General features: G+C 42.7%; 1 protein-coding gene across 1 annotated transcript in view; it reads left to right on the top strand.

Annotated features, from left to right (window-relative positions):
- Positions 1–4,771: 4,771 nt before the first annotated feature.
- FBXW4 (F-box and WD repeat domain containing 4) overlaps positions 4,772–12,165 on the top strand; it is an 83,621-nt gene continuing 76,227 nt past the window's right edge. Inside the window, exon 1 of the mRNA XM_012439459.2 lies at positions 4,772–5,487. Coding sequence (XP_012294882.2) covers positions 4,772–5,487 — 716 coding nt within the window. The remainder of the gene's footprint in view (positions 5,488–12,165) is intronic.

Consider the following 12,165-nt stretch of genomic DNA (forward strand, 5'->3'; position numbering starts at 1 on the left):
AGTGCTGGGATTATAGACATGAGTCACCACATCCAGCCTTATTTAAATAAGGTTTGAGGAATAAAACTCTGGCAATGATCTTGGCTTCAAATCACCAAACTCCTTTTTTTTTTTTTTTTTGAGATGGAGTTTCGCTCTTGTTACCCAGGCTGGAGTGCAATGGCGTGATCTTGGCTCACGGCAACCTCCGCCTCCTGGGTTCAGGCAATTCTCCTGCCTCAGCCTCCTGAGTAGCTGGGATTACAGGCAAGCGCCACCATGCCCAGCTAATTTTTTGTATTTTTAGTAGAGACGGGGTTTCACCATGTTGACCAGGATGGTCTCGATCTCTTGACCTCGTGATCCACCCGCCTTGACCTCCCAAAGTGCTGGGATTACAGGCATGAGCCACCGCGCCCGGCCCCCAAACTCCTTTTTGCATGGTGTAGAGACTCATTACAACTCTATTCTTTAAAAAGACTTTATTTTGTAAAGGTGTACATGCTTCTTATAATCAAATTAGTAATACAGAAAAGTACAAAGTAAAATCCCAAAATTCTATCACCTAAAAATAATCATTATTAACGTTATTTCACAAGGCTTCCCTTTGCATATATACACAGAGAGAGAAATTTACAAAAAAGGCTCACACATACTGTACATACATGAAGATGAAGCAAAATGAAGAAATTGAAGAAAATGAAGCTAAAGCAATATAAATTACCAAATTTTAGTTAAATGTTTTTTTGCAAGATACTTAGTTCCTAACAACCCCTTTAAAGTTTTGAAAAAAAGATTATGAAAATCATTAAGAGTTTGAAAGTCTACATGATTAACTTTTTTTTTTTGAGACAGGGTCTTGTTCTGTTGCCCAGTCTGGAGTGCCTTGATGTGATCATAGCTCACTGCAGCCTTGACCTCCCAGGCTCAACTGATCCTCTCACTTCAGCCTCCCAAGTAGCTGGAACCACAGATGTGTGTCACCATGCCCAGCTAATTTTTTAAAATTCTTTTGTAGAGACAGGATCTCCCTGTGTTGCCCAGGCTGGTCTCAAACTCCTGGGCTCAAACAATCCTCCCACCTCAGTCTTCCAAAGTGCCAGGATTACAGGTGTGAGCCACTGTGCCTGGCTGGAAAGCCCTTATAATAGTAGCTGGCATATAGTGAGTGTTTATAGTAAATGTAAGCCACTGCTATTATAGAGGAATAATGGTGAGCATCTGGGCCCACGTATGATACTGAAATCTGTCATTCACAAAATAATCTCTTTATTGCTCATTCATCTCAGAATACTTTTCCTGTTAAAAGTATTTTTGTAAATGTTCAGATATGGGTTCTATATCCTTGTCTCTTCCCCAAAACCCCACCGTATGAATTGTACAGAACATTTCTATTGAATTTGGGACTTTCCTTTCCTTGGCTTTGTATACATTAAACAGATGCGAATCTTCTTTATTACCAGCTCCAGGGTAATAAATGTGTGAATAGGCAATTCTGTCATCTGTTTATAAGAATGGCCAGAACACAAAATTCTAGTCTTTTTACAATCCTAAACATATACTATGGGCTACCTATAACCACAATAATCACCATTATGCATGTCACTTACATGTACACACTAACATAAAGAACTTTGTGCTTTAAAATCATCTTTAAAAGTAAACTATTAGCCTGGACCTGGTGAGACCTCGTCAACAAAACAAAAAAATTAGCCAGGCACCTATAGTCCCAGTTACTCTGGGGTTGAAGTGGGAGAATCACTTAAGCCCAGGAGGTCGAGGCTGCAGTGAGCCAAGATCATGCTACTGCACTCCAGCCTGGGTGACAGATTGAGACGCTGTCTCAAAAAAAAGAGGTAAATTAATGTTAGTGTTTCTAAATACCCACAAAATTATGAAATTTATATTGTGTCTAAAGTTTTTTTTTTTTTGAGACAGAGTCTTACTCTGTCACTCAGGCTGAAGTGCAGTGGCACAATCTCAGCTCAGTGCAACCTCTGCCTTCTGGGTTTAAATAATTCTCCGGCCTCAGCCTTCTGAGTAGCTGGGAGTCAAACTCCTGACCTCAGGTGATCTGCCCGCCTTGGCCTCCCAAAGTGCTGGAATTACAGGCATGAGCCACCACACCAAGTCAATATTCTGTCCAATGTTTTCAGTTTGTTAATCTGTAAATTTTTTTTTAAATAAAAAGCTTTATGAAAACAAAGGTAGATTTCACCTCCCTACCTTATTTCTTGAACTTCAATGGAGTTGATGACTTTTAAAGATGTTCTTAAGTCCACTAAACTCTTACCTTCCTCTTTTCTGAGTATTAATATATTTATTTTCTTGATAGAAAAATGCTATTCAGATCCTCCATGAAGACATGGATTTACTTTCATTACAAACTCATCTTTCTTTTCAGCTGCTTTTCTGACACTCTATCCCAAAAAAGAATTTTTAAAAGTGAATTTTATGATGCAATTTTTAAAAGTTTGGTTTACATCCCAAATTGGATTTGTCTTTTTTGGGGGCAAGGGAAGGGAGAGTTGATGAAAAATTCTAGCTGCTTCTCTGAGCTAAGGCTGAAGTTTTTTTTGTTTGTTTGTTTCTTTATCACGTTTGGTAATTTAGGGATACACATCACTACCAAATAAGAGAATATATGCCAATTTTCCATTTTGGCTTTGCTTTTTTTCCTGCATAGTGAGTATGTTGACTTTTTTGGAAATCATTACATTACAAATTCTAGGCTAAGAGTTTATCTGATCTCTAGTTTGGATGTGAAAGAGGATGATTTGATGTTTTTAAATTATGCTTTAATTTCTCCATTAATGAAAATAAATTACACTTGTGAAATTATAGATTTTAATCCTGACTTGATTTATGTTGGCTTAAAGATGTTTTACTGTCTCCACTAAAATGAGCTAGAATATAGATCAACTACTCAGCTTCACTATGTATTGTGAAAGAGCTAAAAAATACACAGACAGTAAGAAATTACGAACATCTCTAACACAAATCTAAACGCAAAATGCAGGAGCCATATTCCTGCTATATTCCTCTGCCTTCCTTCCTGAGTAGCTCACAGGACACAAATGTAGCAAAATCAATAAATGCTGAATTCATGACATCACCTAAATGTGCAGTATTCCTACCTTAATAGTCTTCTAACTGTACGATACCTGTGAATAAGTAAATTTCTTTAAAATGATCTCTAAAAGATGGCCTAAATTCTTTGGCTGCATTGAAATCTATCAAATATTGCTTTTAATAAACCACTGCCTTGAGTTTGGAAATCGTTTTCTACACAAAGTCTTTGTTGCATTTGTCGGGGGAGGGATGGCATTTTTTGTAACAGGATTTGACCTGTAACTATTATTAAGAATTTTCTTAGAGGAGTTCAAAGCATTTTACAGGGATCATCTCATTTATCCCTCGAAAGTAAGGCAGAGGCATTATCTCCACTACAGATTGAGAACACTAAAAGGCCAAGATAGGTGGGGCTTTTGTTGTTGTTTTGCTAAGATCAAAAAGTAATTCTAGGGCAAAGCCAGATTCCGGTCTGACCTTGTTACATGATGCTTCTCGCACCACCATAATACAATGTAGTTGCTTCCCTAAGTCTCTCTTTGGCTATGCTAGGTGTTGAGTAATTTTCAGGGTCTATTTTTATTCTTCCCTGCTCCCTAAAAATGGGTGTTAAGATTTAGGTAAGTACAAAAGAAAACTCCCCAATCCTTCCTATCTGGATTTGGAGTACAGGATAAACAGACAGAAATAGGCATCTTCCTCCCCTCCTCCAAGTTTTACTGCCTAGCCCAGTGCTAATAGTAAAATAACCTGAGCTGCAAATGCAAGTCATATGTATAATTTAAAAATTTCTAGTAGTTACATTAAAATATATTGTATTTAGCCCAATACAGCATATCCAAAATATTAACACTTCAACACATAATCAATATAAAATTATTAGAGATATTTTGCATTCTTTTTCTTGTATGGCTTCAAAATCTGGTGTGTATTTCTTACTTATACCTCATTTCAATTTGTATTAGCCACATTTCAAATGCTCAGCAACCACATGTGATGAGAGAGGACACTACTGGACCCTTCAGATTAGTGCCATGTGAATCAAATGGGTGGTATGGAGAACGGATGCTGAGTCCTTGGAGAGTCAACTTGCACTGGTGACTTGCAGTGGTGACTGATAAGCCCTAGCTTTGCCATCTCCTGATACATGACTGTTTTTGAAGTTATGGGCTCAGGATCTAGAAGACTGCAAATCCCCAAATAGGTATAATCCCCAAGCTCACTCATGCCAGGACTGTGCTTCACGGCCTGTGTGAGAACCTAAGCTATGGAACCTGCCAACTTCTAGGGCTGCAGTGTCGTAGGACCCCCATAGGTGGCCCGTGGAAAGGGGGCATCACTCTAGGAAGAGGAGGGCTCCTAGATGGAGAAGGCCACCCAACTAGGGGCTTCTTGAGGGCAGGTGCTCCAACTGGCCGCTTCCTGAGGGCAGCCGGTCCTCTGGGGGCCTTAGGCAGGGCCTCGAAACGGGGCACACGTGTTTGCAGCACCAACTCCGGTGCTTCCACCAAGCGCTCCCGGGGATGCGGGTATGGTGTCAGCGTCCCGGCCCCAGCCCGCTCCCTGAAGTGGATCCAAGGCCGCAGGTGTGAGGGGCGGGTCCAGGGCTCGGCCCGCGCCGCCCCATGTGACCCGGTCCGACATGGTGTCGCCTCCTCCCGGGGCAGCGGCGGTGGCGGCTCGGGTTGGGCTCCGCGTCGGGCCGGCCCCGCGGCCGCTCATGGGCAGCCAGGGCCGCTCGGGGCCCCCCGGGAACGGCGGGCCCGGCGAGGGCGAGGGCGGAGAGGCGAGGAAGCTGCAGGAAGGGAGGGTCGCGAGGGGGAAGCGAAGGAAAGGGAAGGGGAAGGGAAAAGCGAGCGCAGGGCAAGGCGGAAGAGGAAGCGGGGCAGAAGGGAAGCCCGGGCCGCAGACGGCGAAGGAGGCAGCGGGGCCGGGGGCTGAGGCGGGAGCGAGGGCAGGCCCGAGGGAGGAAGCAGAGGGAGGCGGAAGCGTGAAGGAAGGGGCGAGAGGCATCAAGGGAGATGAGGGGAGCGCAGGGACCGGGAAGGAGGCACAAGGAAAAGAGTATGGGAAGAAGGAGGAATGGAGGGTCGGGGCTAGGAGGCGGGAGGGCGCCAGGCCGGGAAGAGCACAGGGACGAGGGGGCCAGGCTTGGGCCGACATCGCGGGGACGGGGGCGGCCATGGCGGCGGCTGCCGGGGAGGAGGAAGAGGAAGCTGCTCGGGAGTCGGCCGCCCGCCCGGCCGCGGGGCCTGCGCTCTGGCGCCTGCCGGAGGAGCTGCTGCTGCTCATCTGCTCCTACCTGGACATGCGGGCCCTCGGCCGCCTGGCCCAGGTGTGCCGCTGGCTGCGGCGCTTCACCAGCTGCGACCTGCTCTGGCGCCGGATAGCTCGGGCCTCGCTCAACTCCGGCTTCACGCGGCTCGGCACCGACCTGTAAGCGTCCGCTCGCCCGCCCGCTCCCTGCCCCGAGCCGGCCCCGCATCCCGGGAAAGGGCGGGGCGCCGCGGCCTGGTGGGCCCAGGGTCGTGTCGCACCCCGAGTTCCGAGGCCTACACCTGGCCTCCGCCGACACCCTTTCCCGAGCACTCTCAGGGACCCCACTGCCCCTCCTCCCCAAGGCCTCCATCTGAGGCAGCCTTCCGAGAGCATCCCTCAGTGGGCACCCTCCCCGATGGGCCGTCCTCACAACTAGTCATCTTAGGCACTGTCTACAGCTTTCCATTGTGTCTTTTTGCAGAGGTTTAACTGCCCCGGCTCCTTAGCCCCAGAGGAGCCAGGTTGGTCTATGTGGTTTCTTCGTGCTTTGGACCACTTCTCCAGTCCAGGTCTAGGACCCAGGTTCCTTAAGTGGTGTATCATCATATTTTTGTGGACTTTGATCTTTCATCCTCCCTACCCTCTTCTAAAGGTTTTTAAGCTTCAGGTTTCGGACCCTAATGGAAGGCCCTTCGTCCTAGTGTTCAGCCATAGTTATGACTCCACACGGAAAAAGGGGGCCTGCTTGAGGCAGGAGGCTGGAGTTGGTCTAGGCTATGTACAAGACATGGTATTGCAGTTGGGCCTGTTTTTGGTAGGGTCTGAGACCTGTGAATGAAAAACTTTCCTCAGCCACTTAAGCTGTTAAATAGGAAGAAAAAAACCTGTAGGGAATTGAGGGAGTGAGAGCTTTCAGATTGCCCCCTATTCCACCCATTTTTTTTTAAAAAGGTAGTTCTTTCTAGCACATTATGACAACATTAGAGAAAGTTTTTAAAAACATAAAAAGCTAAAATACCATCACCTCTAGACAGTTATTTTCATTTAAAAAACTTTTCAGGTGCACACTTGAAAAGTGTGCTATCTTACTGATCCTAACAGAATAGATGCATAGTAAATGTGGACTGTCCCATGAGATTGAACATCCCTCTACTATTAAACTTACATGTTGTGTTCAGCTTTTTACTATTATAGATAATGAAATAACACATTTTTGAGTAACAGCTTTACTGAAATATAAGTCACATGTCATACCATACATATTTAAAAAAATCAGTTCCTTAGGATAAAGTCTCAAGGTGGCATTATAGCAAAGGTTATGATTTGCAGAGGTGCTGTACCAAGTTATAGGGGGACCAGTACAGAGAGAAAAAATTTTATGTGAGAATTTAGAAAATCTTTGCTACTTTAGTGGGCATTTAAGGTATCAAAGTTGTGTTATTTTGCATCTCTTTTACCACTGGCCGGGATAAATATTTTCCCAGGTGTTTGTTTCACCTGCAAGACTGTCTGTTCCCACTCTTTGCCCATTTATTACTGGGGTCTTCGTGTTTTTCTTATACATTTGGAATCTTTGTGGGTCTTAGATGTTAGAATCTAGTCTGCCGTCTTTGATTCAGATAGTTTTCCCAGTCAATTGATTTTACTTTACTGTTTTACACTTTATTAGGCTCTGCCAGTTTTTTGTGATTTTTTTCTCTTTTTCCCCCATAGCTGACAAATTTATAATTCCTCCACAGACCTGATAAATCTGTTTTCCACTGGTTTTCTTATAATTTTATTTTATTTTTTGAGACAGAGTTTTACTCTTGTCTGGGCATAGGCTGGAGTGCAATGGCATGATTTCGGCTCACCACAACCTCTGCCTCACAGGTTCAGGCAATTCTCCTGCCTCAGCCTCCGGCGTAACTGGGAGTATAGGCATGCACCACCACGCCCGGCTAATTTTGTATTTTTAGTAGAGATGGGGTTTCTCCGTGTTGGAGAAACTGATCTTGAACTTCTGACCTCAGGTGGTCCGCCTGCCTCGGCCTCCCAAAGTGCTGGGATTACAGGTGTGAGCCACCATACCCGGCCTAATTTGATTTTTTAATAGTTAACACTTGCATCAATATCACTTTTGGTGTAATAGGTAAACTCAACTTACTATTTTTGTTAGGTAGCCTCAACGACTACCTAGTTATCATTACAACTTTGTTAAGTAATTCTCTTTTCCTTTGTTTTGGAGGGCTTATTTTGCTACATAATGTTTATATATACATATATACACACATAGATATGTGTGTATATTGGATCTATATCTGAACTCCATTTTGTGTCACTGATATATTTTTCCATTTCCATACTATTTTAAATACTGTTACTTTTTGGTAGAGTCTAGTATCTGTCAGGGTAAGATTATCCTGTTGGATTTATGTGTGTGTGTCACCTCTACACTTCTGTTCAACTCCCCATCAAAAAAAAAAAATTCTGCGCTTTTCCAAGAACTTTTGTGGTTTTCATGATAAAGTTCTCACATATCTGTTGTTGTACTTACTCCTGTGTATTTCTAAATATGTTTGCATTTCATTTTTATTGCAAATATACTCTCTTTGGCATGTTTTCTGGCTGGGTATTATTGAATGTAGAAAATGACTATAAGTAAATTTTGGATTTGTGGTTTTTAATTTTATTCTAGGATGATTTTGTTCATGATAATGATTCTTTGGGACTTCTTGGGCATGCAGTGTTGTCACTTGCAGAAATAGTTTGTTATTCTCTTTCAAAGAATATTAGCAGTTGACCTATAAGAGAAGTTGTCTAAAATGACTGGAACTCAGGCCAGCCAAGGCAAAGTTTGGCTTTCTTTCTCTTCATATAGAGATTTAGTGAATAGCTGGGCGAGGTGGCTCACGCCTGTAATCCTAGCACTTTGGGAGGCTGAGGTGGGTGGATCACCTGAGGTCAGGAGTTCAAGACCAGCCTGGCCATCATGGTGAAACCCCATCTTTAAAAAAAAAAAAAAAAGAGATTGAGTGAATAAATGAAAGAAGTTGTGTTTATTTTCAAATGCTCTAAAAGAGAGATATTGGGAATTAGTCTACATTCTGTAGCAGTAATAAAAAAATGAAAATGAATTTATGAATTTATGGTGTAAAATGCTTTGAGATTGCCAAATGATATGGCTTTATCATTTGACCCTGGTAACGTGTGTTTTGATTTCTCGCCCGTGTCCTAGGGTAAGGTGTCCTAGCCGTCTAGGGAAGTTGTTTTACCATAGCCCTTGATAAAGAGCAGGGTCACTGCTCGGGTTTTCTGGGTTGAGGGAAGAAGTTATGCGTGTTACAGCAGGTGGAGAGAATGTTTACCAGTGTGGTCTGTTTCTGGACAGCTGCAGAGACTTAAGCCACTGAGAGAGGTAGTTGTCATCCCTGGAGGGAGAAGGCATGTACCCCAGTCTACTTAGGGAGTCAGCGAACCTGATTCCAAAGTACAGCAAAAGTATGACTGAATGGTGGCAGAGCTGTCGTTCATGCTTTGGGCTAATTAACTGCAGACTAGATAAGTGAGATGAGTTTTTATCAGCATTACACAAAACTTGATTTTATCAGACGCCACATAACCTCACTGGTCCTAGGTTTTATTATCTATAAAGAATGGGAATAACCTTGCCTGGTAAAACGAGGCTTAAATGTAGAATGCTGGCTAGTACAGCATTCAGCACATAGTAAGCACTCAATAAATTGTAAAATGGGACTTTTTAATTGCTTGCCTTCTCCTCTAGTTAGTCTGTATATAGCAGAAGTGGGGCTGGTTTGACTTAAAGGTGCTGCCTAAAGACAAAGGGGAAAACATGCACACAGACGCACCCTGCTTGGTTTCTTTCACCTGTCCTGAATGTTTTTGGAAACATGACAGCAGAACCTGTGGACTTAGGGCCTGTACTCTGGGCTAAGAGCCTCTTGATTCTCAGAAACACAAACTGCTAAGGTTTACTGACCTTCCGGCCCAGGGCACGTCTTATTCAGTTTGGCTGTTCCTAACTGATCATAGCTTTGTTGAGTAAGATGAACTGCTTTGGTTCCTTGTGATTTGCTAATGGCCTTATACTTGTGCTTGAAGGCATTCTGGACACTTTAAAACCACAAACAAATAATTTGCTTCCCATTAGGCCTCTTGCCTGAACAGTGAACACTGGCAGGTATCCTAAGCTTTTTTTTTGGTTTTATTTTTTAAGGGACACAAAGATAGTTTGAGTCAGTCATCTGATTTACAATCAGTTTTGTTTGGAGATTTTATGAAGCCTGGGGAGTAGAAATATCCTGAATATAACAATAAAAATCAAAGAAATGTTTCATACGGCAATCTTTCAAATTTTCCCTAAAGAGTAAGAGGACAAACTAACCTATTTCAGTTTACAAGAACAAAACAGTGGAATTCAGCTCTCAGTTGATAATATAGGCTGAATGCAAGAAGTACACAGTATGATGGGGGAAGAAAATTAACAAATGCAAATAATAGAAAAAATATTTCTGTGCAACGTAAAGCTATTTTTAAAAGATACTATTGCCAGTCTTATGTTAAAGAAAGCTTACTTAATCCTCCTCCTCCTGAATTAAGTGCTACATATTCTCAAACAGGAATTTTATTTGAAATAGCCTTTGAGCAGTTCCTGGGTGCTCTCTTGCATTTGCCTATGATAGATTTGCCTGGAATTAACAATAGGTGTTTAGGGAGTGAGGCTCCTGAGGTGTTTGTCCTGGCATGTACATTCATTCCTGTGGAGGGGTCCTATAGCCTTGGAGCTCTTTGAGGCTGGGGGCCTGGGGTATCTATTTCAGTGATGATTAACGTCCAGAGTGGTGAGATAGACACAGATAAGCAGAGTGTGTTTATTTGTTTTAAAATGATTGTGCTTAAGAGCATTTTCTTGGCCCAGAAAGCATATAGTTTCCTAACTCTGAATGGAGATGGTATTGCTAACTGGTTACCTTTAAGGCCTAAACTGTGATGTTCAGAAAACAATTAACAACTCAAAGTAGCTTAGGTTTTCTTCAGTTTTCTGCCTTACCCAGGGAGGAGAGTCACCTATTTGTTCTCTAGTTCACTGAATGATTTCGTATATGGATGTATTTATTGTCTTTAGCATTTGGAAAGGTCTTATTTTTAATGGTTTCTATGAGTTAATAAAATAGAGTTTAGTTTACAGGTTCGAAATAAAACAGTATACCTGTGGAAGCAGGGCATGCTCTAGTGCAATCACTACCTCCAAATGCGAACTGGAAGAATGGAAGAGGCCTTCTCCTCTAAGACCGTGAGAATATAGAAGCTGTTTATATCCTTTCCAGGGGCTGAATTTTCTGGCTTTCAAGGCAGAAACATGGAGAAACACAATGTCTTCACAGTCTGTGAGATGAGCAATCTGTAGTGTGAATTCATACTGGAATGAGAGCTCTGAAAATATTTCAGTACTCTGTACTTTTCAATTTTTTGCACCTGGAACCTTCATCTAAGGTAAAGATTGTACTTGAGCTGCTGAAATCCCCAACTGACAGTGAGGTCACTGAGGAAGTATACAGCTTTTTTAAAAAATTATTTTTGAATGCGTGACTTAGAAAAGAATTACTTGTGTGTGACAACTTAACCTTAGCTCTGGGCTGACCCTGGCACTGGATTAATTTTTGTCCTGACATGTAACCATGGAACAGGGAGAAATTTAGGCAGATTCTTCTTGAGACCAGGCTCCAAAAATATTTGAAAATTAAGATGAGATCAACTGTTTGAAAAAAAAGAGGAGAAAATTGGGTTTTGAATTTTCAGTGAAAATTGGCAGACTTCCCACTTTGATCTGCAGAAGCTGACTTTTGCTAAGCTTTAGAATTTACCTCAGGTGTGTCAACTGAATCAAGGTTGAGAATCCAGAGATTTGGTTTACTCTTGAGGAAAGTCCTTCCTATTCAGCAGTCTTGCTCAGATGGAACTCCAATTGTAATCAGTTGAATCAAGATGATTATGGTAATTAAGAATATATTTCTGTACCTTGAATCATGTAAATATGTGAACTTTCTCTAAAACTGAGTATGAGACTATGTGGAGAAAGAATTTACCTCTTGTTAGGGGTTTGGTTGCCTTGTCTCAATTTTGAGTCAGTTCTTCATTTTATCCAAACTGTCCACATTGCCCTCCCTGGAAGCCTGGGCCACCCAATGGGCCCCTGTGCCTGCTGCCCCTCTTTAGCCCACAATTAATTGCCAGCACATTCTTTCTTCTTCCTCTTCTTTTTTGGTATTTGACATGAGCTCAAATTGCTGAGAAAGGTGACAACTGTGAAATGAAGACAGGGCTTGGAGACACCTTAAAAAATACATGCAAAGGCTACTAAATGACAAGAGCAGACTGCCAGCCTCTTTAAAAACATCACCACGTCTGTTGACTTTCCATTCCTTGTCCACAGCACAAAATTGGAGGTCAAAGAATCATAGGAGTTAGAGATGGAAAAGACATTTGGGGTCAGCCAGTTCATCCCTCCGCCTTCTCCTGCCCCGATTCCAAATCATTCCTTACATTATATTTTCACCCCCAGCTCTTGTACAGTTTTCACGGTCTTCACTCAACCCTGGCTGTCACCTTTGGGGAATGATGCTGGAGGTTCTCTCCAGTTTCTCCTCGGCAAAGAGAGACATTGCCTGTGCCCCCAGTTGACATTCGTGAACTTCTTTGTTGGTGGTCTCAGCTGAGAGGCTGAAGGATAACTGGATGTCTCTCTGTTGCCTGGTGATGGGGCTTTTTTAGACAGAATTGAAGAGCATTTAGTGTATGATAATATTGGACAAGGGATATTGGGCAAAGGGCTGGAGTGTAGGGTAGCCATTGATG

This window comes from Aotus nancymaae, unplaced genomic scaffold, assembly GCF_030222135.1.
Source record: "Aotus nancymaae isolate 86718 unplaced genomic scaffold, 86718_ANA_hifiasm-v0.15.2.pri h1tg000010l, whole genome shotgun sequence".
NCBI lineage: Eukaryota > Metazoa > Chordata > Mammalia > Primates > Aotidae > Aotus > Aotus nancymaae.